Source organism: Puma concolor, chromosome C1 (genome assembly GCF_028749965.1).
Source record: "Puma concolor isolate L17-30 chromosome C1, mPumCon1.1.hap2, whole genome shotgun sequence".
NCBI lineage: Eukaryota > Metazoa > Chordata > Mammalia > Carnivora > Felidae > Puma > Puma concolor.
This window is the reverse complement of record NC_141674.1, coordinates 58,555,574-58,582,941: the sequence shown is the minus strand read 5'-3', so window position 1 is coordinate 58,582,941 and position 27,368 is coordinate 58,555,574. Positions and strand designations below refer to the sequence as shown.

Here is a 27,368-nt window from a genome sequence, read left to right as displayed (position 1 = left end):
TGCATTTGATAATTAGATTTATTTATTTTTTTAAATAGTAAGTACAACGTTAAATCAGCAGAATTTCACAGTAGGCTTCTCAAGTATTTGATTTTTGGCTTATGGTAATTCAGTGTAAACCATTGCTTTAAGTGCTGTTTTCAACAATATGCAAAAATCACACTTGATTTAAGAACATTCATTTAATAATTTAAATTCTTCAGAAAAACATCAAAAATGAATTATCACTATATTGTAAACATGATCAATATAAACCTTAAGCTATGAAAAAAAGATCACAATCCCAAAAAGCAGCACAAATCTCACCTCCTTCAGAGGGAAATGCATACCAAAATTATCAAAAAGAGAATAACAGAATTGACCTGTCAATTACAACAAGAGAAAGAGGAAACTGTTTTTAACAAGGATGATCCCTGTAAGGTTACAGCTGTGAAAGGTAATGAGGTGCCTTAAAATTTTCACTTGAAAATCCTGCAAAGGCTCTTTAATTGTCCATTTGATTACGCAGAGTTGACCTTCTCAGGAAGCAACTTCTACTAGCAGTCCTGGAATGCTAGTTATGACCTGCCTTTGGAGGGTGCTGTATTAAAAGTGCACAAGAAAAATGTTATTAGACCCACAGGCAGAGACTTCACTTCTTCTAAGGACTCTTTTCTGAATACTACCATTTTTTTTTTTTAATTTTTTAATGTTTATTTTATTTTTGGGAGAGAGAGAGAAAGACAGAGCACTAGTGGGGAAGAGACCAAGAGATAGGGAGACACAGAATCCAAAGCAGGCTCCAGGCTCTGAGCTGTCAGTACAGAATCCGATGCGGGACTGGAACCTGTGAACCGTGAGATCATGACCTGAGCCAAAGTCGGTCACCTAACCAACTGAGCCACCCAGGCGCCCTGAATACTACCATTTTTAAAATCTGCCCTTCTACTGAGTTCCCTGTCTATTGTAGGAAGAGAAGAAACCTTTAGAGTTTACAGTGAGGCCACTCTAGAAAACAGTGACCACCCCCTCCAAGATGAGGCACACAAACACCCCAAAATAATTAAACTTACTGCTGCCTTCAAAGCTTGATCTAGATCTTCAAGTATGTCTTTTTTATCCTCTAAGCCCACAGAGAGGCGAATCAGTGTGTCACTAATTCCAAGGGCATCTCTGTCGCTCTTAGGCACTGATGCATGGGTCATGATTGCCCTAAAAGAAAGAATAAGCAAATTTTAGGTCACTATATTGTATCTTATTAACAAATTACAATTATCTTCCACTTTTTTCTACTCTAGATGCCAAATTCTTCATATGTCTATAATTTTTCACAGGCAAAAAAAAAAAATTTGTGAAAATTATCTTTTCTAGTCATTAAGTGAAAACGAAGATCTTTTATTGTTTTTACACCATCAGTGTTCTCAATCCAGACACTGACAGTGCCAATCAAGCACTCCCATGCAGGAGGGAAAAACAGCCTCCAGTGCATGCGTTTTAACACCTGACTGAATGAGGCTTTGACCAAGTCATAAATCCCATGACCAAGCAGCTAGACTTATGGAGGGTCCACTGGACTGAGAGCCAGCCAGAATTAATTCCCTCTGAATCAATGGATTAATCCAGAATGGCACCTTATGAGGCTGATCAGGGAAAGTCAACCCAGGAACACCAGCAGTGGCCAGCAGTGAGCATTAGGAATTCCAGCACATATCCTATGAATGTAGAGGCTTGAAAGGATTTTCAAAATTACCTAGCAACCCATCATCATCAACATGTGTAAAGGTAAAGCACCTACCTAAAGGTCAGGCACTATAATAAGAATTGGGAAACCAAAAAAAAGAGATATTTTCTCCACTCTAGATAACAAAGCAGAAGCTAAAGATGATGACAATTCATGGAACAGAACAGTCTGCAGCAAATGCCAAACAAGTATGGACAGTAAGGATTGCCAGAATTCAGAGGAGGGAGAAACCTGTGGGCGGAGGCATCATGGAGGAGAGAGGCTTGTAGCCTTGCTGAGCCCTACATACATACGCTGTCACCAATACTCATCCTTTCCCTGCAAAAAAATGCTTCTACCCGCAAAATCAATGCCTTAGTTGCTTTGTCCTGTCTCACTGCAGATCCATGGATAGAAAATCTCAGACGTGGTCAACGTAAATGAGTATCTTCTTTTATCACTCTACTGAAGGTCTACATGCAAACACCCTTCTTAAAATGTTGACTTTTCAGGCTTTTAATTCCTTAAAAGAGAGTATACACATAAAAATAAGAACTTAGGCCTCTGAGACCAACAGACCTATGCATGAATCAGTCCCTCCACACACTGGCTGAGTGGGCTTGTAAAAGTTACTTGTCCTCAGCATCGATGTCCTTATCTAAAATAATAATAGCGGGGCACCGGGGTGGCTCAGTCAGTTGGGCATCTGACTTCAGCTCAGGTCATGATCTCACAATCTGTGAGTTCGAGCCCCGCGTCAGGCTCTGTGCTGACAGCTCAGAGCCTGGAGCCTGCTTCAGATTCTGTGTCTCCCTCTCTCTCTGCACCTCCCCCGCTCATGCTCTGTCTCTCTGTCTCAAAAATAAATAAAAACATCAAAAAAAAATTAAAAAAAATAATAGCTATCACTTATTATATGTTTACCATAAGGCAGGTACTCTATGAGGTCATTTGTGTGCATTAACTCATTTTTAAAAAATGAATACACATTGGATAGAACACCTATTTCAAAGTTTGGCATAGTCATTAATAGAAGAAACACATATAAAGCATTTACAAGTGTAAATGTACAAGTATGGAGTGTATTAGATGCCTAATAAAAAATAGTAATTCCTGGTAATAGGTGACATTTATGGGGCACCTGCTATGAATCAAGGCATTGGGTTTGGGATATTTTTTTCCCCATATTTCCATAACAACCCTAAGAGCTGAGTACAGTGCTATCTACATTTCACAACTCAGGACAGGAGAGATTAAGAGAGCATCGGTAACTTTTCTGAGGCCATGGAGTGAATATGTGTTGTCAGGCTGGCAGACCAAGGCTGTGCACATTGGCTTCGCTTCCTCCCTCCCTTTTTGCAATGCTGTAGTCATTGCAGTGATTGGGAGTCACAGAAGGAGGGGGATAGAACAGACAAGCCCTGACCTAAATTCACTCGTCCACTGGCAGGCATTGAGGTTATGGCGTAGCTGGAATATCTGAGGGCCAAGCAACTTTAAACCAAATCCCCAAATAAATCAAGAGGGCTCTATTTTTAAGAGAGACCTAAAGTAATACACATTTCTTTACTATGAAAAATAACCCAATTTCATATGCGGAGTGTGCCCTCTTGTGCATCCAGACTTACTAGCAGGCATCTTCTTGAAGACTCACAAAAACCTATTTTTGTTATCTTAATTATTTGAACAATTATTTGGGCATCATAGATTTTTTTTTTTAACTTTCTGTGAAACTGCCTGACTCTTCCCAGAAACTGTAAACTACTTACTGTGAGAGGGCAGGGCAGCAAATGTGCCTAAATTTTGGCAATCCCTGACACTCCTCAACACAGTGCTTCCAGAACATTGTTATTCCAGAAATGTTTATGAAAATTGAAACACAGAAACATACCAGGGACATTTAGTACACTTGATAACTATTAGGTAATGATGGTGAATCACCACTGCAATAATTACAATCTGTGGGTAGAGTGACACATAATAAAATCAGGACACAGCTCAGGAAGGCTAGGAGGGACAGGTAATCAATAAATGGCAATTATTATTTTACATTTTTTTTTTCAACGTTTATTTATTTTTGGGACAGAGAGAGACAGAGCATGAACGGGGGAGGGGCAGAGAGAGAGGGAGACACAGAATCGGAAACAAGCTCCAGGCTCCGAGCCATCAGCCCAGAGCCCGACGCGGGGCTCGAACTCACGGACCGCGAGATCGTGACCTGGCTGAAGTCGGACGCTTAACCGACTGCGCCATCCAGGCGCCCCGGCAATTATTATTTTAATTATCAATCACATTTTATGGATGAAAAACACTGAAAGCTTAGAGGTGAAGTAATTGGTGGGGCAAGTCTCAAACCCAGATCCAGGCTGCTTTTACCTCCTCTCACTGTTTCCATGGGAAGTTTCAAGAGTTGCTAACATTTTCCCATGTTAGGAGTAATCAGCAAAACTTGCTGAACCTTTGTTTCCTTGTCTATAAAATAAGTTGTTGGACTGATGGATCTCAGGCTGCACATTCTAACATCCTCTAGTGCTTTGATAAAATTAAGATGAATTGACTGGATCAAGAACACCAAGTTAAATTTGGGGTCTGTCTTGCAAATAACAGGAAGTCATTCAGGGTTTACCCAGAGGAACAGAAAATAATAGTATCTAGTAGGGCCCTCCTCTGACCATTGAGGGCATGGAGGTACTTTATCAGAGACACAGTCCCCATTTCAACATTTCAAGGAGATTTGAAATCTGCCCTTTTTTTTTTTTTAAATATATTCTTTTTTTAAAGTTTATTTATTTTGAGAGAGAGAGAGGGAGAGAGTGAGGGGCAGAAGGAGAGGGAGAGAGAATCCCAAGCGGGTTCTATACTATCAGTGCAGAGTCTGACATGGGGCTCGATCCCATGAATCATGAGATCATGATCCCAGCTGAAAACAAGTCAGATGCTTAACTGACTGAGCCACCCAGGCGCCCTGAAATCAGCCCTTCCAATACAAAGTCTCCAACCTCCCTTCTAGAGTGGAGTGGGATAGAACAGTCAGAGCTCAGAGGTCCTAAGATACAAGTCCCCTGGAATCGCCTTCAGGCTGAAGGGGGAAGGAAGCAACATTGGGTGCGGGCGGGGATACATATAGCTCACTGAGATTTTATCAGGGTCTCCATTCTATTGGGTTAAGAGTCCATTCTGATTAGATACCAAGATGCTGTTCTTATTGTTCAGTATCTTTTTAAAAAAAATTTTTTTTTACTGTTTATTTATTTTTGAGAAAGAGCACGCACAAGAGCAGCAGAGGGGAAGAGAGGGAGACACAGAATCCAAAGCAAGCTGCAGGATCTGAGCTGTCAGCACAGAGACCGACATGGGGCTCGAACCCACGAACTGTGACATCATGACCTGAGCTGAAGTCAGATGCTTAATCAACTGAGCCACCCAGGCACCCCTTATTGTTCAATATGTTGAATTATTCCTGATTTTACCACACTCTTTTTCTAAACAATTGTTAAAGCTGACATCAAAGTTAAAACACGGAGAAAACAGAAATATACTCACGGAAGCTCAGCAAGACTTTCGTATCCTCCCAAGCTCTCAGCCAGAGTAAATAACTATGGCAAAGAAAACATTCGTTTAGATCTTTCACTAAAATAAAACTACAAAACTAAATGTTTTTAATAGAATGGCCCTGGACAGACGGTGAAAAATGGGGATTATGAAGAAAACACCAGTCGGGCAGGAAACCCAGAGAAAAAAATGAAAATAAAACCCGTAACACTGATTTCACCCATTAGACATATTATGTGCAAACTTATAAAACATTAGAAGTTGAGGAAAGTGAATCTCCCATACCTTCCTAATTTGGTCCTATACTTAAGTAATAATTAACATGAGCCCTAAAACCTCAGAATTATTGCATTTGAGACCTAGTTCTGTGGTTACTCTTAAATAAAACCTCTATATGTCTACCAAGTTACATACGTTTACTTGTTAGTATATATCACTTACTACATTAATACATCCATTTAACTGCCTCCTGGAGTAGAAGGGAAAAAAACCTGTTTTTGTATTTATTTAGTGTTATAGTGTCATAGAATTTTACAAATATTTTAAAATTACTCTCATAACCGTATTTAATTAAATATATGCTATCTTTCTGCTTTTAGTACAACTGTTAGTTACCAGTAGGCTTTGACTAATCTGGCAGCAGCCTATTCATTGACTTGCAGTATTTAAAACTCAGAGTCTGCTGCATGAGCTCTGTAAGCCCAATGTATGTAGTTACATAGACCTCTCTCCCAGGGCCCCTGAGAGCCCCCTGCTACCATGAAAATTAGACAAAGGCCTCCCTTCCTTCACCACAGGCAGACGCAGCCGGGAGGCACAGGGTTTAGAAAGCCCTTCGTAGGCTGGATTTCAGAATAGCCTTTGTGCAGTGCCCTGACCACACATTAATTTGAAGTTTCATGTACTATTTCACTTGAAAGTGAATTTTTAAAAGTGAATTTTTAAAATAAATTTGAAAAACCAATGCATCAGAACATTATGTCTCTCTCGAGTTCATGGCTATGACTCGAGAGTTAAGTAAATAAACATATTCAGATATCTGCTACTGAGCCAAAGTCATTTTCCAACCCAATGCATTTCATGATAAGGAGGTTTGTGGGTGTGACTTGCAGGTACAAAAACATTAATCCGAGTTGGGTGGAAATGACAGATAATGAACTGCTGTAATTTATCTCTATTACTTATTTACTTTTAAATGTTTATTTATTTTGAGAGAATGAGAGAGCATGCATGTGCAAGCAGGGGAGGAGTAGAGAGAGAGAGAGAGAGGGAGAGAGAGAGAGAATCTCAAGCAGGCTCCACACCGCCAGTGCAAAGCCCAATGCGGGGCTTGATACCACTAACCATAAAATCATGACCTGAGCCAAAATCAAGAGTCGGACACTCAACCAACTGAGCCACCCAGGAGCCCCTACCTCTATGATTTAAATAGCTCTTTTGAAAGTTTACCTTTAGGTTCTTGAGAAAAGTCTCAGCATGTTGAAGAGTGCCCTTAATATAAAAGGTGATCATCCCTGGACAGCCTGTGCACTGACGCTTTGCCAGCTCATGCTGGGGATGAGAGGGCAGTCCTATAATCATGAGGCATAATAAAAGTCTTATTTATAGTCAAACATGTAATTTCAGGACAAAAAAAAAAATCACTGTTTGCTAAAGCAAACTGCAAATAAGCCTAATAATGAGCTTTATGCCATGGTCACATCTGACGACTTGTTCTGGCCCCTGTCTCTATGTCTCTGGCTTCATTTTGACCTATCTTTTCTACCCTCTCCATGCTGGAGCTACATTGGCCTTCTTTACACTGATTACCCCAGCCACTCTGTTACTTATATCATTCTTTAATTTCTTGCTTAACATCTGTCTTATCCACCAGACTAGCTCCGTGTGGAGAAATCCATTTCTTTTGTTAATAATTGGATCCCAGTTCCTAGTACAAAGCTTGGTCCGTAGTTGGCAATTGATAAGCATTTATTCACTGAATGAATCTGAATGCCTGTTCATGCCCTTCTAACAAGTGCTACCCATTCTTCAAGACACAGCCCAAAACTTTTCTCCCTCCTTCCATTTAAAATATACACCAGTCAACAGCTCTTTACCTAGGGTACATATGTAGTTCTGTCTTGGCTTACCTAAGCTCCTTGAGGGCAGGGATCAGGCTTAATTCTCCTGCCCACCCAAACTATATGGCAAATACCTCAAAGGGTTTAAAATAACTATTTACTTAAGACCACCACAATTTAAATAAAATAAATTCAAAGAGTAATACAGAAGTCTGCTAACTCCACATGAGCATTCTAGATGTTGCCAGAGGTGAAAAAATTCAAAAAGCAAGAGAGCTTTGGGGGAATTTTGGTACATAAGTATCAAGTCTGAATTTGACGAATATCAAGCCCCAACCTAAATCAGATAAAAGTTAGAGCTAATGCAAAATAGTTGACTGACAAGACTATAAGCAAATCAACTGAAAAGTAAAATGGTGTAATCTTGGAATAAACACAAACTTGCAAGCTAAAGGCCATCACAGGAACATCTAACACATAAAATCAATTTCCTAACATCCAAGCAGCCACTAGACTATATGCAACACAAGGCCACAGATCAGGTCTATCTTCTTCGCCACCAGACCCACCACAGAGCCTGCCCATGAAACCCTAGGAGTCTCATTAACATACCAGGATAAATAACCTTTTCTACCCTAGGATTAGATTCCAGAAACCGAGCAACTGCCATCCCATTTTCGAAATGCTTCTCCATTCGGACCTGTAGAGTCTTCAGACCTCGATTGCAGAGGTAACAGTCAACAGGAGATGGAACTGCTCCAAGAGCTGGAAAATGAACATATTCTGGGTTAGTCTGAAAGGTGGGAGAGACCCAGAAGATTCTCTCACTCTTTTTCATCATTGTGACTCTGAGAAGCCAGCTACAAAGGCCAATGTTTGACTTCTCGGGGGGGAATTAATATATCCAATCAGAAGCATGAGAATGAAGTATAAATTATGCTTAAAGAGGAGCGCCACGGTGGCTCTGTTGGTTAAGTGTCCAACATTGGCTCAGATCACGATCTCACCATTTGTGAGCTCAAGCCCCGTGTCAGGCTCTGTGCTGACAGCTCTGAGCCTGGAGCCTGCTTTGGATTCTATGTCTCCCTGTCTCTCTGCCCCTCCCCTGCTCATGCTCTTTCTTTCAAAAAAAAATAAACATTAAAAAAAAATTATGCTCAAAGAAATGGGCTTTTTAAATTTTTTTTTAACATTTATTCATTTTTGAGAGTTGGAGAGAGACAGAGCATGAGTGGGGGAGAGGCAGAGAGAAAGGGAGACACAGAATCTGAAGCAGGCTCCAGACTCTGAGCTGTGAGCACAGAGCCCAACATGGGACTTGAACCCAAGGGACATGAACCTTGAGATCATGACCTGAGCTGAAGTTGGATATTTAGCTGACTGAGCCACCCAGGTGGCCCAGAAACGGGCTTTAAAATGAGAGGGGAAATGAATATCCTCCAAACTACACATGAATACAATATGAACTTTTCAAATATGAAGTAAATAATCCTATGGCTTTGATTAAATGACATAGTGCACATAGTTTAACCTCACATTTCTTTGAAAAAGTAGAGAAAAATAGCAGTTCAGCTCCTATTGTTACTGAATGTTCTTCTAGCATTCTATTTAGCTTTTGTCTAAAGCAGCCTAGGAGTTAATATGCCTCCAGGGTACATACCTCGCCTCTACTTTATATAAATGAAAGGAATTTATCAAGCAATAAGTTTTGCTTTTCCTCCTTGGTGCTTCCTTGTTTTACTTTAATACTTACTTCCTAGGGAGGCATTTTTATTCCTAATTATGTTTCTCTCTTATCTGTCAAATTGCAATGGTTAACGAAGTGTCTTCAAATAAACCCTTACCTATACTTGAGATAACTAAACTATCTAAACAGGACATGTGTTTAGACATCTGTTGAAAAATATAAATTCACCTATTAAGTGCTATTTAAAATTAACCACCATTCTAGATATAAAAGGTATAGTATAAGAAAGCCATTATTCCAAAGGTTTTATTTAAAAACAAATCTAGTAAGTTTGAAAATGAAAAATTCATGTGGGCTTTACCCAATTACAGTCAAAATTAACATGGATTTGAAAAATAACAAAATTGATCCCTTGAATCATGTTATAAAGCCCTGCTATGATCTAACTATATTTTTATATCCCAATTTTTCTACTTTCCTTTAAAACTCAGAATCTTTCTCCCCCACATCTCATTTCTTCCTAATTTAGTAGAAAGCTATCACTTCTCAACATTTAGTGGAAATACAAATTATCAAATGTAGTCCCTCTGAGGGGTTAAGGGGAATTCTGGACTTTTCAGTACTTACAATTTTGTAAGAAGCGGAGCCTATCATGGAGGCTCTCAGAATTAAGAGACACTAAGCCCATTACAACATCACTGTGGCCTAAAACAAAACAAAAACCTTGAAGTTAAAAACAATGCACGTCTATTCTTCATTCTGGAATTTCTAAAATATGACTTTCACTTGAAAAAACTCTTTTGGAAAATGATAGAATAAGTTTAAATAAACTGTGTTCAATTTGATAGTACCAAAAGCTATACCTATAATAATAAAATAAAAATCATATAAAAATTAAATGTTTCTTTTTAAAGCTGTCAGTAGGATAAAAATGTAACATTTTTTAGTAAATTTCAATCCTCTGTTCATAAGTCATGAGCATAGTTTTGTCTGCTATAAAATGGAATCTCATATTTAACCAAAGTATAAATTTTTTACTTTCTACATGAGTCACAGAGAAAACCAGAATAGAAGAAAAAAATATCAAAATATCAAACCCTATGGTATTATCATGTATCCATGGAAAGGAACACTCAAAGTATAGACTATGTCTTACCATTCATGTATTTTGTTGCTGAATACATACAAATATCAGCTCCCAGAGCCAAAGGCCGCTGAAAGGAACAAAAGATTTTCATTTTCAATGGTAAAGCACTTGAAAATATGCTTCATTACATGCTTATTTGCTATTGTAAATTTCATTCCCAGTCTAACTTTTCAAAAACACATGCGTCTTAAAATTTTCCAGGATCTCTGATGCTATCTTTTCCCTTTCTCCCTCCCACCAAATAAAAATACAAAGTATTGGACCCAGTATTCAATCCAAAAAGGACAAATTTTCTGGAAATAGCAGATAAACTCAGGTCAACTGGTCTCCCGAACTTGTTTCTTTAGAGCAGTTGCTAGCTGGCCCTAAGTGTATTACTAAATTTATAATGCAGAGATGCTGACATTTTATGACACAGTAAACACAAAAGTAGTTGACATAAACATTCAGCAACTGTTTCATCAAGTGAGTATAAAACTAATATGCTTAGATCTTTGATCATTAAAACCTTATAATGTATGCTGTAATTATTCACTTGATGTGCCATGATCTTGACTCTTAATTACTCTTTTATTGTACCAGTTGTGCCAAGTGTAAAGTCACTTAGTAAGAAAGTTGTTTGGATTGTTTTCCCTCACCCAACTTTCCTGCAAATCAATCCTTTAGTCTTAAAATGTCTTTGTTTATAGCGAGAGTTAAAGTTACAATCAACTTATTCACTAAACAATATATTATCAGCATCTTTCCATTTATACATTCTCTTTTTTTTTTTTTTTTTAAGTAAGCTCTATGCCCACTGTGGGCCTTGAGCTCACAACCCTGACGTCAAGAGTCACATGCTCTACTGACTCAGCCAGCCAGAAGCCTATTCACATTTACATTTTCTGTAAAAGAAAGTGTGGGCATGTGTGTGTGTGTGTGTGTGTGTGTATTAATTAACCTCACCAGTTGTTTAGTCTTTGGAAGGTGTTACTATAAGGGGGCTATAGGGCTTTTTCATTTGAGGTATTTCAAAAACAGGATATTTTAAATCTGGTATTACTCAAAGCACTCTCTACATAGGTGTTTGCTCATCTTCAAAGTGATGGGAGTCAAACTAGATGATGGTCTCTTCCAATGCTAACATTCCGTAAACTCTGGTCAAAAGAAAAGGAAAAATGAAGACCAATAACTAACACCTGTTGAGCTTAATATGTGCTAAGAACCATGTTAATACTTTACCTATCCCAGGGAAGCACAGTACAAAATATTTTACCCGGCTCAATAAAATCAGTATCTTAAGATTCTAATTGTACAGATGAGGAAAAAGGACTAAGAAAAACAAAATAGATCACTCAGATTAAAAAGCTGGGAGAGCTGGCACTCACACCCCGACTACATGGATCTAGAGGTTCTATCCTGAAACACTGAAACTTTATGCTGGTATGTCCATTTTGCCTTTTGTGACGTTTATAGAAGATCCAGAAGACAAAAAGTAGGGAAGAAGGAGAATGTATCCAGTTTTCAGGAGAGTAAAATAATGAGAGGACCTCTTCAGAAGATTTGATTTATGGAATTAAGACATGCAGTTCTTCATGGACAACATGATTCTGATTAACTCAACTGGAATGAATCCAGGTTGAAATGGAGCAAACTGCAGTCCCTGGCATGAGGAAATGTGATGTGGGCTTCAGAAAGGTAGAAAGACTGGACCTATTTTAGTGACAGTAATAGCGAAAAAAAGGGCCAGGCGTGATGAGTAATCTGGGCAGGCCCAGGCTAAAACAATTCATGTAGTCTCCATGGGAATATACAGGACTTAATGTGACTCAGCTAGAGCAATGCTATGCTGTGTTAACTGGCCTAGTGTAAGTAGTATATGGGGTAAGAAGTTGGGATAAAGAATCCAAGAGTGAAAATCACCTGGGACAAATAGAGAACTCCAGGAGCTTTCCACTTGGAAACAGACTGTTTTACCTGATACAAGAAGAAGCTAAAGATATATCGTGAGCCAAATGTAGGTGGCCCATGAAGCTATCCAATCAATGTAGCCAGGAAACATGTTTGAGGAAAAGAAAATATGGTAGTGCCTTCTCACTAAAACAGAAGAAGGTGAAGAACAGGTTTATATAAACTCCCAGGAAATCGGCCAGTCACATGAAGGCAGCAGCCTGAGCCAACTTCAGGGACCCAGAAAAAAAGGGGGCAAGTATAAACAATTGGCTATAAACATCTGCCTAATTTAAGAGTAGCAGAAAATGAGCTGGGCTTTCAGAAACTCTGCAGGAAGTGCTTTAAGAATGAGCATAAGGTACAAGCAGGAAGGAAAGAGCAAGGAGAAGGTAAGCTCCTAATAAGGAAAGGAAACAGATTGGGCTACTCCAAGGAAAGAGAGAGAACATGTGGGAAAAGGGCAGACAACTAGTCAATTGTAAGGAGATCCCTAGATGATCTACCAAAAGGAGCAAAACAGAAAGAAGAATATGGAAAAAAGTAGGAAGAAAAAGAAAAGGAATGGAGGGTGAATGGGAGGGCTTGAGGGGGGTGGGGTAGGAAAAGAGATAGCTTAAAAGGAGCACTGCTGGGATGCCTGGCTGGCTCAGTCAGTTAAGTGTCTAACTCTTGATTTTGGCTCAGGTCATGATCTCATAGTTCATGAGATTAAACCCTAAGTCAGGCTCAGTGCTGGGTATAGGGCCTCCTTGGGGTTCTCTCTCTCCCTCTCTCTCTGCCCCTCACTTGCTCATGTGTGTACATACACACACTCTCCCTCTCTCCAAAAAAAAAAATTTAATTTAAAAAAATAAAGAAATTCATAATATAAATAAGGTAAAGCTATAAAGAGCTGGACACTGAGGCACTGAAAGAAGAGAAACTAGAAAGGAGGAAAGTGGAGAAATAATATGTGTGACATACACTGAGATGTCATGGAGTATAGCCTGTGTTTTCCATTTATTTGGAAGGTTAGCCAGGTTTAATTATATAATGCATTTATATATATATATATATATATATATATATATATATATATATACATGTATATATATATATATAATGTAGTACATTTAAATATACATTAAATTATATAGCTTAAGATTTAATTATATATTTTAATAATATATTAAAAAATAAACACATAATACATACATTAAATATATAACATACCTGTTTTTCAGTCACACCATATATATAAAAAATAATATAACCGACTTGTAACCAGCACATAAACATTGAAGTCCCTACTATTTATAAAGCACTGACAGATAAAATCACATAAGGTCAGCTCTTCAGAGAGTTTACATATTCTAAGAGAACTTAAAAGCTTTAATTAAGACATTTAAAACACACAAAGTCCCATACCACATATTAACCTCGGTTTCAAAAGATATTAACTAATGGCAGAAGGGTCCAATTAAAAAAATTTTTTTTAATCTTCATTTTTGAGAGAGAGACAGAGTGTGGGCAGGGGAGGAGCAGAGAGAGGGAGACACAGAATCCGAAGCAGGCTCCCGGCTCTGAGCTGTCAGCACAGACCCCGACACGGGGCTCAAACTCACGAACCATGAGATCATGACCTGGGACGAAGTCGGACGCTCAACCGACTGAGCCACCCAGGCGTCCCTAGAAGGGTCCAATTTTAATTTTTTGTGTAATCAAGAACTATGATTACATTCCATGAGTTTGATAATGATTTTAATGGAAGCAAGTCTTTCCTTTCCTAGTTACAGGTATCTGTGTGGTCTACTAATAATGCCAAAAAATTTATTTTCATTTACCTGGAAATACGCCGACATGAAAGTGTTATCCACGACCAAAATTATGTCGCCGTGTTTATGGACGGTATGTGCACAGGCTTCAATGTCAATCATCTTCAAGTTAGGGTTTGTGGGGGTTTCAATCCAAACAAGCTAAAACAATTCAATAAATGACAATAGTTTATAACAATCCACTGCACAAACATACATCTCATATATTGTAACCATCTGGCAGACTACAGTGGAAGAGTGTGGGTGATGAAGTTGCAAGGTTTGAATCTGAATCCTAGGCCCCATTAATTTCTGAAAAGTCATAGCTAAGTAACTTACCCTCCATATTCTTCAAATTTTACATCTGTACAATGGGGTTGATAATATTTATCTTATGGAGTTGTTATAAAGATCAAATGAGATCATGTTACATAGAAGCAGAAAAGTGCTCAAGTTAAATTACTTTCCATTATAAAGAGGATGAATTTCAAAGACATAGTTCAGTGTCTAGGAATTTTGTTCTCAAAGGTAAATAACACAGAACACTAAGACTATTACAGCCTAGAATTTTCATTAAGGAGAACTACCCCTAAGCTATCAAACATATTCTAAATATTAACTTAAAAAGTGCCATATGCATTAGAAACTGTAAAATAAGTATCCAGAACTTGAACAGCATGGGTTTTAAAGTAAAGGAGAGAAGTTACACACAACAGAAAACCTGCTCACAGCTCATTTAAGAGACAGTATCATACCCCAAAACTTAGGGCAATTCAGGCACTGAATAGTAGATGCTTGATAGTGATTGAAAAGACCAAAGAAAAGAATTCTGTTTATTAAACAAGATGCCATTGCATTAAATGACATTATCTATAGCTTTCTTTTTAAAGGGGTTAATGATTCTTTATTACTATGTAAATGAGCAAGATATCTAGTTCAGTATTCTTCTGACTCAAGAGTTTTACCAGGGAAAAGATAAGGGAGTTAATGCATATTCTATAAGAATTGAATTATTTTAAAAATAAAAAAAATACTTTGGGTAAGAATTTATTACTCCCATTCACAATAAAAAAATTAGTTAAAATAAAAATAAGTAAATAAATACCAAGTTGATTTTACAGGGACTTGAAAAATCTACTTCATATGACGAGGCAGATATTTCAGGGGGAAAATGTATTAATTCAAGTCAGTAAAGAGCCACTACATAAAGTTCTGTTGACAAGAATTAACATACTCACAATTTGCTTTCCTCCCTTAGAAAGACTCAGACCAGCTATTTTAATAAGTATCTTTTCTCCTAAGCAAGATAAAAAACAAGTTCCTTTGAAAACAAACCTTAATCACTCAAAGCTCACCCCTGTGTTAATCTTCAAAGTAATAATTTGTGTGAGAAAAGGTTTTCGTTTTTTAGCATTCACCACAACATAATCTTAGATACAACTGAAACCTTTTAATCATTAGCAAAAAGTTGGAAAAGGCTGACTTATAAAAGACACTGGTCCTTCTTTTACCCATGCAGAATTTAAATGAGGCCCCAAGAAAGAATATCACATATGCCATTCACTCAGGCACAAAACACCTTCCGGTGGCATACAAGATTCCCAGGACGGAGGCTGAAGATTGTTTGTGGCCTATTCTCCACTTGTAACTATTATTTTGCTGAAGTATCACTTAGAATTCTTAAAAAGCCAGTATGCTGAAGGTTTGGGTCTGGCAAGCTTCCTTTTCTGCAATCCAATCTCTGTGATGACTGTTACCAGTACCAGCTTGATAATGCAGTACAGAATTGTATGCTTTTGCTAACAAATCTTTTTAACAGTTTTTATGTGTTAGATACAATCCTAAGCATTTCATAAGCCTTACTTCATCTACTTTACACAACTACCTTTCTATAAAACAGGTGCAATTATCCCCATTTTGGAAATGAAGAAATTGAGACTTTGCTTAAATAATTTGTCCCTGATAATACACCAACTATGATACAGAGTTAGAACTTGAACCCTGCTATGGAATTCATGTTCCTGAACATCACGAGAAGCCAGACCTATCTTAATCTTGTTGATGGTTTCCAATGGCTTCTAATAAAATTTGTTGTGCAAATTTAAATTATGTCCTCTAGTAAACAAAATTATAAAAACACAACATCACACAGAAAACAGACAAAACTGAAAACTAACTAAGTTACCTTGGTTTCGGGTGTAATGGCTGCCTCTAGCAACTTGGTTTTGGAACAATCAACAAAAGAAATCTTTAATCCAAATTCAGCTGCCACCTGCCTGAAGTACCTGTTTGTACCTGAGGCAGAAGAGAATCAGACAAAATGGAAAGGACACTGTACTGAGAAATGTTTATTCCTTATAGGTATAAATACTTTAAAAATATAAGGAAGTGTCAATCACAAATAAAAACAAAATCAACAATTCTACTTTGGTCAAATAATTTAGCTATCTTGTATAATAAAGAAGATAAGGCTTGGATTTTAAACTAAGAGTTAAAGGGTCAAATTAAACACACTTGATATCTGCACCAAGAACATGAAGTGAAGCAGAAAATATTTCTGAAAACATACAATCTCTGCTCTTTAAACATTAAGTGGCATGCATGCATCAGTATCTTTTCAACAATTTTTTCGTAGTAATCAAATTTAAAATGACTGAACCACTGTCAGTAAAACATTCAAAATAAATTTTCAGTCTGATTATGCTTTGATAATAGAAAAAAACAGGTTATTATTCTTTGTACTTTCTCAATCTTTTTGTTATGTGGTTCTAAAAGCTTTAATGATAAATGAGGCAAAAAAATCAAACTACTAGCTTATAGTTTTACAGTGAAAGAGAGAAGTCATTCAACCTAGAATAATTTCTTTCATAAACACTGTTCTGGATTTGATTTTTACATATGCAAATTTAAAGGAAAAATTTCTATTATTGCTAGTCAAGCAAAAAAAAAAAAATACTCTATGACCAAAGATATACTGAACTTTGATGTTATAAAGACCAACCCTAAGTAATGTAAGATTGAAAAAGAATGTAAAGAATTGTTAAAAATCAACAGCAATTTTCAAGATTTTATACCTAAGTGTGCCATGAGGTTTTTATAATGCATTATAAAAGCAACTAAGGGTTTGCTATTTTTATAATTTCTATTCAACAAACTATCATAGGGAACAACCATAAATACCAAGCAGTTGGCAAATTTCTAGGAGGGTTAAATGATTACTAAAAGTAAGATTTAACTTTTTGTTAATAGGAGATAGATAAAATAATATTCTAGAAGTTTTATTTTAATTATCTGGAAGCATGTGGAATATATATATATTTACATTTTTGCTATTGTTTTGAACACAAAATCAGTCTTGCTTACAGGGCAACCTGTCTCCTTTACCTTCCTGTCCACCACTTTAAATAACTTGCATTTATTTATTTATTTTTAAGTTACTCGCATTGAAATTGTTTAAAATTTGAAGTTCTTAAATTTGGATCCATGATGGACTTCAAGAGGTAAGACTTCTTGACCCTAAACTTAAAATGATAAACATTGGGTGTAATCTTAAGTACACTTTTTGGGGGGAAGGGAGCCCATAGTTTTCGATAGATTCTTAAAAGGTTAAGTGTGTGGCAGGGATACAGGGGTGGGTAGAGGTAAACCCTTGAGAGTGACCTGGGTTACAGCTCATTCTCATTACAGGTAAAAATTCTAAATAACACTAGAATACTCTCTCTTTAAACACTATCTTCTCTGTAGTAGAATATATGTAGAAAGTAAATCAGGTCCAACATCCTCATTCTAGCAGTTTAAATAAAATTATTATTAAGCAATCTCTCTTATAAGCAGTTCCAGAGCATGGATCCTAAATGTTTATACTCTTCCTTTACCAGGTCTGGGCCAGCATGGAGGTGTCCCTCACACCTTTAAAAGATAATAAATAATCAATAAGCCTGGTAACATTGTTCATATAATTCTGGACCTACTTTATTGTCTTTAACATTATCAGTTGACACAACATGAATGAGAGAGGTCACCTACCTCCATATACATCATCCATACAAATAATTTGGTCTCCTGCTTTTAAGAGATGGGTAATAGTCACAGTGGCTGCTAAACCTGAAGCAAAGGCCAAACCTAAAATAAAAGCCAAGTTAGAGTAAGCCAAAAAGTTAAACCTAAAAGTTGAAGAACACCTGGAGTATTTACTTGCTTTACTTTATGTACCTCTCTCTGCTGTTAAGGACAGCCATTACTACTGAGTCACCAGAAGTCCTCCAGTTAATAAAATTGCCAAATTCCCTTGCTGCTTAGGATAAAGTATCTTTTTTTTTTTTCCAGTTTGTTTATTTCTTTCGAGAGAGACGGAGAGAGAGAGAAAGAGAGACAGAGAGAAGGGCAGAGAGAGAGAATCCCAAGCAGGTTCCACACTGTCAGCATGGAACCAGAGTCCAAGTCAGGGCTCCATCCCACGAACCATGAGATCAGGACCTGAGCCAAAATCAAGCACTGGATGCTTAGCCAATTGAGCCACCGAGGTGCCCCAAAGATAAAATATCTTTAACATCAAAATGTATAATTCTGCTTTCTTTATAAAATTTAAACATTTCTTTTATATTTTTTTTTATTTTTTTTTAAATTTTTTTTTTTTCTTCAACGTTTTTATTTATTTTTGGGACAGAGAGAGACAGAGCATGAACGGGGGAGGGGCAGAGAGAGAGGGAGACACAGAATCGGAAACAGGCTCCAGGCTCCGAGCCATCAGCCCAGAGCCTGACGCGGGGCTCGAACTCACAGACTGCGAGATCGTGACCTGGCTGAAGTCGGACGCTTAACCGACTGCGCCACCCAGGCGCCCCTAAACATTTCAAAGAAATAATTCTTTACAAAATTCTGAGATTAAAGGCCAATTGCCAATTAAGTTACAGTTTAAAAATAACTCTAAAAAAATTTCAAGCCTGAAGAACAGAGCTAAGATAGGATCACTCATTAACTATATGGATATCTCAAAATCAGACTTGAGATGTATCTGGTAAATTCTAAAAATATGAGTTTTTGAAGATTTTTTAATGTGTAATCTCTTTTAAACAAATATGATCCTGAAATCTCATATAGAACAAAAATAATGAAAACAACTTAAAAACAAAACCTGGCATTGTATACATTAAACACTGTAAAAGAAAATATCTTGACAAAATGTCAATACATCACTGTGATGATAAAAATCACTATATGGTAGAAAGGATAATTCAATAACTTGAAAAATGTAATTATTATAAAATCTTCTCAGAAGTGTTTAGGTTGGGATTACAGTTCTCTTCTCAGCAGACCTGTGATCCAGCAATGAATTCATATAGAAGGCTAAACTTTAAGCCCAGTTAAAAACAACCATGTTTTCTATATCCCACTTGAAAAACTTGTTGGCAAAACATATCTAAATACTCAGCCTTTATACCTCTTACAGGAGGAAACAATGTTCCCCATACAGTACTAAATTATAGTACAAGTTTAGTGTTTAAAAAGAACTCCCCTAATGCTAACTAGTGCAGCCACTCTGGAAAACAGTCTGGAGGTTCCTCAAAAAATCAAAAGTAGAACTACTCTACACCCCAGCAATTGCACTACTAGGTATTTAACCAAAAGATATAGGAGTGTTGTTTCAAAGGGGCACATGCACCTCAATGTTTATAACAGTGTGTCAACAATAGCCAAAGTATGGAAAGAGTCCAAATGTCCATCAACTGATGAATGGATAAAGAAGATGTGGTATATATATATATAGAGAGAGAGAGAGAGAGAGAGAGAATAGAATACTACTTGGTGATCAAAAAGAACGAAATCTCGCCATTTGCAACAACATGGATGGAACTAGAGTATACTATGCTAAGCGAAATAAGTCAGAGAAAAACAAATATCATATGACTTCACTCACATGTGGAATTTAAGATACAAAACAGATGAACATAGGGAAGGGAAGCAAAAATACTATAAAGACAGGGAGGGGGACAAACCATAAGACTTTTAAAAACAGAGGACAAAACTAAGGGTTGCTGGAGGGTTTGTGGGTGGGGGAGATGGGCTAAATGGGTAAGGGGCATTAAGGAAGAGACTCGGAATGACCACTGGCTGTTATATACTGGGGATTAATCACTGGAATCTACTCCTGAAATTATTGCACTATACGCTAGCTAACCTGGATGTAAATTTAAAAAATTAATAATAAAAAAAACCTCCCCTCATCCAAAACAAAAGGAAATCCCCCCAAAAAATCCCAACAGCTCTTATTAAGATTTCTAACCCCTACACTCTTGCAATGAGAAAACTCAGAAGACTCTTATTTTCTATTCACTATTCTGCCCTCATTTAGTAACATTTATATAAAAAGTACAAAGATGATTTAACGGTAATCCACTCCTCTCATGAAAAAAAAAAGATTCAAGGAGTTAATCCCTCATCTCTGAGGTCACATTATCAAGGGTACCTGGGTATTGCAAATGTTCCCCGATGTTATTCTCAAGCATTATCAGGTGGCTGAACCAGAGTATAAGAAAGTTTATATTCTCAGAGGCAGTGTTATAAAACTCAGTTAATATTTATCTATTTACACTGACAGCTCCAGATGGAGAGTGTATTTACACAAATACTAGATGGCAAATTCTGCCATTTTGCCTCTAATCATATTTATTTTTACCTAATAATCACACATACGCATATCATGCCATCTGTGGGAACTTAGACAAAAAAATTCAATGTCTTAGTAAAATAAAAGTTTTTAAGTAGCTAATCCTTACTTCTTTCCAATTTAAAATTCTGTGTCTCTATGATTTTGTCTACACAGAGAAGACTGGGTTCTAGGCTTCACAAACTTTGAAATGGAAATCACTTACTGTACTTGGCCCCATCTAGTGCTGCCACTGCTTTTTCCAAGCAATTCCTGGTGGGGTTTCCAGAACGACTATATTCAAAACCCTGAAGAAAAGAAATGAGAGTTAATCCTAAGAGATTTACGTTTAGTTATCAGTGTCCTAACACAGCCACCTCCACAACTACAGGTTCATCCTACCATAATGAACTTCTATTATTTAGTTATGACATGTCTTGCCATTAAACAGGAACAATACTGTGGCTGCAGCCAGTGTGATTAGAATTAGGTATCTGCCGCTTATGAGCTGTATGCCAAATAGGTAAGTTACTTAACGTTTCCTAGAGTGAGCTCAGTACCTATAAAATGGGAATAAAACACAGAAAAATAATTCGTAAAACTGTTGTGATGATAAAACTATGTAATGTTGGGGCGCCTGGGTGGCGCAGTCGGTTAAGCGTCCGACTTCAGCCAGGTCACGATCTCGCGGTCCGTGAGTTCGAGCCCCGCGTCAGGCTCTGGGCTGATGGCTCAGAGCCTGGAGCCTGTTTCCGATTCTGTGTCTCCCTCTCTCTCTGCCCCTTCCCCGTTCATGCTCTGTCTCTCTCTGTCCCAAAAATAAATAAACGTTGAAAAAAAAAAAATTTAAAAACTATGTAATGTATAATACATTTGCTCCATGGTGACTGGCACATGCTAACTACTAGAAAAGTGGTTGTTTTTATTAGTAGTAGTATTACTATGTTAGACTCACCTTTACCCGTTCACCTGGGGGCATCAGGAAAAGGGAATCACTAGAGCAAACAGACTAAACTTACTTCTACCCTGTATTTCATTTTCTAAGAAATCAGTGGTACAAGTCCTGTTTAGCAACCTACAAGAATCTATCAACAGATCCCACAAATGCTCAAAGTTCAGATCTTGGCTCTCCAGAGCAACTCGAAAATATGGAGAGTAATTCTTGGCAAAGTGGCTACACACAATTTTTTTAATTCGCTCCTTTTACATGCACCGTACTAGCTATGTTCATCTAGTCATTTCATTTAATCCTCGTGCTCTGCTTCTACAAAAGTGAAGCCAAAGGCCATGGAGAACATCAGAGCCAGTATTCAAACCCAGGATGTAAACATTGACTAAAAATATAATTTTCTCCCCATGCCTCATATACCACATAACAAAACACATTGTTTCTGATTTGGGAGCCCAGGTATTAATAATATATACATAGGGGCGCCTGGGTGGTGCAGTCGGTTAAGCGTCCGACTTCAGCCAGGTCATGATCTCACGGTCTGTGAGTTCGAGCCCCGCGTCGGGCTCTGGGCGGATGGCTCAGAGCCTGGAGCCTGTTTCCGATTCTGTGTCTCCCTCTCTCTCTGCCCCTCCCCCGTTCATGCTCTGTCTCTCTCTGTCCCAAAAATAAATAAAAACGTTGAAAAAAAAAATTAATAATATATACATATATATATTTTTTTAAGTTCTGTTGCTTTGTCTGTTTCCTTGTTTTTGACAAACTGAGTTGACCTATTTTATAGGTTTCCAAGATATCCTCCACCCTCCCTCCCATCACCTCCTTGATGTCACCTGCAGCTGCACTCCCCAGACAAAAAAATGTTTGGATTCATGTGGCCACTGCCACAGAAAGGCACCCCATGTTTCCATAATTATTCACTGCGGAGATTTAACTTTTTTTGCGGGGGGGAGGGAAGGAGAAGTATATCTCAGTGGCAAATTCCCACCCTCTCACCCATTCTATGGCTTTCCAAATGGAACAGGAGAAATAGATGCTTCTCATTCAGCTCCTCAGATTGTCTTTAGCGCTCTCAACTGAGTTTTTAAAGGTATTAACAGGATTTTACCTGGATTTTACCATCCCTGCTGGCTCTCTGAAAATACTTAATTATTAATATCTAGTTAAATGGTTAATTTTCCACCAAGAGCTCAAGATTGGGCAGCCACACATTCACAAAATCCTACATCAGCAACAGACTGCATGCTTGGAAAACAGATTGTATAACACGTTTTGATTCCAAAATACAGTAGCTAGAAGTATCCTAAACCAACTGTAGAAATGCTCTTTGAATTCTATCTCACAGGGGCTCAGTAGGTTAAGTGTCCAACTTCGCCTCAGATCATGATCTCACGGTTCCTGGGTTTGAGCCCTCCTTTGGGCTCTGTGCTGACAGCTCCGGGCCTGGAGCCTCCTACTCACACTCTTCACTCTCTCTCAAAAATAAATAAACTTTAAAAAAAAAAAGGTTTTTTTGAAAAGAATTCTACCTCACAAAACAAAGAGTTAAGTTTAAAATAATTTTTCTAGATTTATATAACATAACACAATAAAGAGGTTTTTGAAATATAATCAAGGCTTTGGACCTAACAAGGTTTATTTAATCAATTTCCTTAAAAGCTCAGCAATTTTACATACTTCAAGATCCCCTCGATGTGTTATCAAAAGGGAGTAACAAAAAGAATCCTCCTTCAGAGCCTTGTAAGTCATTTATCTCTAACTCTGGGTCAGTTCCTTCTGTATAAAACTTGTGTAATACCTGTCCTGCCCTCTGACCTGGGGAAAGTGTGAATGTGAACACCGTGAAATACCCACCTACTGAACAATTATACTGTATGATAAAGCTTAACATATGTATCAACAATTCATGTGGTAAATACTATTATTAACCCATTTACTCAGGATTAACCTGAGGCTTGGATAGGTTAAGCAACTTGCTCAAGGTCACCCAGATCAGAAGAAGTGGTGTTAGAATTCACACCTAGCTCCTCAGACCAGGTGATTTGTGCTCTTAATCACTAAGCCTCACTGCATAAATGATGCAATGGGTTAGATTATTACTAGTATTATTGGAGTAGAGCAGAGTGTAGCCTAATGTCTAAAAGCAGGGTTCTAGAGCAGAGTTGGAATCCTAGCTCCACCACTTACTAGCCATGTGGCCTTAGGCAATAGTTACTTAACACTCTTAAATCTGTTTCTTCCTGAGAAAAATGAATACCTAGTTCCCACTAGGGCTGTTGTGAGAATTATCCCAGAGCATACTTGAAATACATATGATATACTATGTGTAAGTCTGTATCTAGCCCATAGCAAGTACTCAATAACTATTAATAACAATACAGCCATTGGGCATGATCTTGATTCTAGGTGAGTTATCAGATCCCGAGTTGTTTTTTGGGTTTGTTTTTTTTTTTGGTTGACTCCCTAGTATGTCTTTATAATTTCTGCTGCTGAAAGTGATTCAACAAAGTTATGACCCTCAGTTTTGAACTGCAAATTTCCCAAAATTACATGAATTTCAGTTTAAATCTACATGGCAAGTTGGTCATACTGTTCCTTCCAGTCCTGCTTTATCAAAAGAAATGTGATCACTTGACCATCAAATACAAAGATTTAATGCAAGGAAGATTACAGGTGTAGTAAACATCTTTTGGGGATGCAAAGTGGCTACACACAATATTTTTTTTAATTTGTATAAGCCATCTTATAAATTATTTACATGCCTTTTTATGTATAAGCCATCTCTCATTTCCCGCCCAACCCCTGACCCCCATCCACCCACCTCCCCAGCCAGACCCAGCTTACCGAGTGATGGCCGGGAGCCTCTTGCTTGAACGTGGTGGACAGTGAAATGGGGGGCACCACAGCATGGGAGGTCCATTGCTCGGGTTCCTGGCCCACATGGATGGCCTGCGTGGCGAAATGTTGGAAGCGAGGCTGGAAACCGTACGGGGAGGCGTCTTTTTCCTGCATCCTGAGCTGCGCGGGAGGGAAAGAGAAAGAAGGCGAGGAAGATAAAACTAGACAACTGGTACGACGGGCCTGAAAGAGACACAAGACTAGACGAACGAGAGCCAAAGAAACGGCGGGTGAACCACCGCGAGCGCACAAAAACCGGGCTCCCCGATTCAGTGCCTGACACTTTAGTAGCCGGCCGGGAGCTTTGCATTTACCGCAGGCGGAACCAGAGAGACCCAATGAGCTAAGGCCCCGACGCGGCCCCTGTTCCTCATTGGCCGGAAGCGGAGGCGTTGCCTGGAGCGTCGTTGGGACCGCCCTTCCCGGTGCTGAAAGTGGAGTGAAGCGGGAGTCAGTGTGTCCACGTGGTGTTAGTCCCTGCGGGCGAAATTCCTGACTCCGGCCCTGCGGGAGGCTGCCATACTGGCTCCAGAGAGCCACCGAGGCGTCTGTGTGACCTCAGGGCAGAGGTTCGCCGGAGCCCGGGAGAAAGGCTGGCTCAGTTTGAAACCGAGTAACCTGTAAACAGGCCACACAAATAGCTTCCCCTTACTGTGTAGCCAGTGTCCCTGACCCCATCCCCAACCCCCTTTGCCCTAGGGCGATGCTGACCTGACGCTAGCAACCAAGTGGAGATTCCAACGAAAACCGCGGCGCAATCTGCCATATCTGCAGCTTGGATTCTCATTAACTTCGGCAGCCTGCCTTTTAAAGTACACTGAACTTTGTAATGACCCAGTACTTGCAATGATGGAAACATGAGTGAGGGTCATATTTTTCTTAAGGGCAAAGCTGCTGTAGTGAGGATCTCTAATCAGAACTTTGGCAGCTTAATTTGAGTTTAAAATTAAAAGCTTAAAAGCCGAATTTGAGTTTTTTTCGAGACCCGGAGAAACTCTCCCTGATGAAAAAGAGTGTGTGGCTTCAAAAAACTTATTGGAGCCTGAAATCCTTACACAAAATGACTTCACTGTTGCACAACTGACAGCCACATCCTGGTAGGAAAAAGGAAGCAATCCCCTGTGGCGATTTACTACTCACCTGCACCCAGAGTCCTACTCTCAAGGATCACTCATTTAAAAGAAACAACAAAAATCTCCTTGTTCCCTAAACAATACAGATTTGACCTACTTACTATTGTGACTGTTTTCTAGGATTGGGGAATTTAGGAATATTTCTGTTCCCACAAAATATTAGCTAAAGATCTGAAAACTTTATTAAGCCATCAAGAAAGAAGAGATTACAGAATAAACAGTTCTTAAAATTTTACTGGAAAGACCAAGGCAATTTGCTTTTCAAATTAGCTTCAGGGACACTCAGCCATTAAACACTAGAGGAGCGGTGTGAGAGGGTCTGAAAACTTTTAGAGGCCTACCAAAATGTGTATGCCTGGGAGAAAAAAATGGATGGACTCCAAAACACTAATAGATATTAATATCTATTTAATTAATATTTTCTATTTAAAATATAGCATGTCAACTCAAGAGGTATATATAACTATACATGGGTATGTTTTTATGTGATATGCTTAGGGACCGGGAGGTTCTAAATAGTCCTCATTAGTTTACCTCCTAATATTTATGAGCAAAACCTGAATTGTATAAATATGGATTTTTTTTTTTTTTTAGTGTTACTGTAAGAAAGGATTCTTTAAAAGATAGCACCAATATAAATGTTCTATGTTATGCCTTCTTTTACTCTTATAAACTGAGGAGACTGGGGGTGCCTGGAGCGGCTCAGTCAGTTAAGCGTCCAAATTTGGTTCAAGTCATGATCTTTCAGGTTTGAGCCCCACAAGTTGGAGCCCCGCGTCTGGCACTGTGCTGACAGCTCAGAGCCTGGAGCCCGCTTTGGATTCTGTGTCTCCCTACTCAAGCTCTGTCTCTCTCAAAAATAAGTAAACATTAAAAAAAAATTTTTTTAACATTAAAAAAATAAAATTAAAAAATTGTTTAATAAATAAATTGAGGAGACTTTCTTCGATGATCGTTTAGTATTCTGTATCAGGGATTCTTATGACTCATGAATTGTAGGAATTTATCTTTCATATGTATTCCTACGTGTGTGAAGATGAGCCAGGACGTTCTTTATACCTGTTTTTTGCCATTTTTAATATCAAAAGAATAGAAAACAGCTTAGCTTCCAACCATAGGAGACTGGTCAGTCAGTTATGGCATAGTTCTGTGATAGGTACAGTTTGGCAGAGAAGCAGGAGATGAGATGAGGTGGTATGATGTGATCTCTAATTTCTGAGACAGCAAAGCAAAGTATATGTTATGCTTCCACTTTTGTCAAAAGAGTATATAACGTGCTGCATTATTTTTAGACAGATATATATGATTTAATGTGTATAAAAATCGTTCTGGTAGTAGAGACCATGGATCTGTAGTAGAAAGAGAACGTTCTTTACGTTTTATTTGCTTTGGTGTTCAAGTTTTATGCCATGGGCATATTTTACCTTTTCAACAATAATAATACCAAAAGTTCTAAGTTTGAAATTGTAGTTAAGCAAGTTATTTAGCAAAAAAGTTTTTAAATAAATATAAAAGGTAGCCGCTTTATAGTAAATCTACATAGTTTGGGGTGTATGCTAATTTTTCATGTAAATTAGCTTGTAAACAACAAAATAGCATCAACATACCTACTGAAATACTATTAATTCCTCCCGAGACTGAGATTCAGCATGGGCATATATTTTAGAGGAAATGGGAGACTTCTCATTGTTTACATGTTTTCACTCTTTAATCGTTTTATGTAACACAAAGTTCATTATTACTTTTATAGTATATACTTTGTAAAACCTATGAAAATGTCACTGTGCTTCTTGCATATATACACAGAGACCTCAACTACTCTCATTAAAGGCAGGCTGTAAATAAAATACTGTGACTGAATAGCAAAAACAG

The 27,368-nt window shown here is 38.1% G+C and overlaps 1 protein-coding gene across 2 annotated transcripts; it reads right to left on the bottom strand.

The window, feature by feature from the left end:
* Positions 1 to 24,673, bottom strand: CTH (cystathionine gamma-lyase). Of its 2 annotated transcripts, none has more exons than XM_025935281.2 (12): positions 24,310 to 24,673; positions 20,743 to 20,824; positions 17,897 to 17,992; positions 16,056 to 16,165; positions 13,901 to 14,032; positions 10,155 to 10,212; positions 9,626 to 9,703; positions 7,924 to 8,076; positions 6,701 to 6,822; positions 5,243 to 5,295; positions 1,053 to 1,191; positions 1 to 580 (listed from the first exon to the last, which is right to left on the bottom strand). In XM_025935281.2, the coding sequence occupies exons 1-12, from the start codon at positions 24,475 to 24,477 to the stop codon at positions 554 to 556; spliced, it is 1,218 nt and encodes a 405-aa protein (XP_025791066.1). In that variant the 5' UTR covers positions 24,478 to 24,673; the 3' UTR covers positions 1 to 553. The 2 variants fall into 2 exon arrangements, with proteins under 2 accessions (XP_025791066.1, XP_086573401.1); XM_086717275.1 differs by lacking the exon at positions 24,310 to 24,673 and adding an exon at positions 22,462 to 22,524.
* Positions 24,674 to 27,368: the final 2,695 nt, after the last annotated feature.

Excerpts from the sequence above, each read along its gene's own strand:
- CTH (XM_025935281.2), bottom strand. The coding sequence starts at position 24,477 with ATGCAGGAAAAAGACGCCTCCCCGTACGGTTTCCAGCCTCGCTTCCAA. Across the intron at positions 10,213-13,900 it reads TCATGTCGGCGTATTTCCAG|CGGCCTTTGGCTCTGGGAGC; the intron begins GTAAATGAAAAT and ends TGTTCCTTTCAG. Across the intron at positions 5,296-6,700 it reads CTTTTCTCAAGAACCTAAAG|TTATTTACTCTGGCTGAGAG; the intron begins GTAAACTTTCAA and ends TCTTTGCCATAG.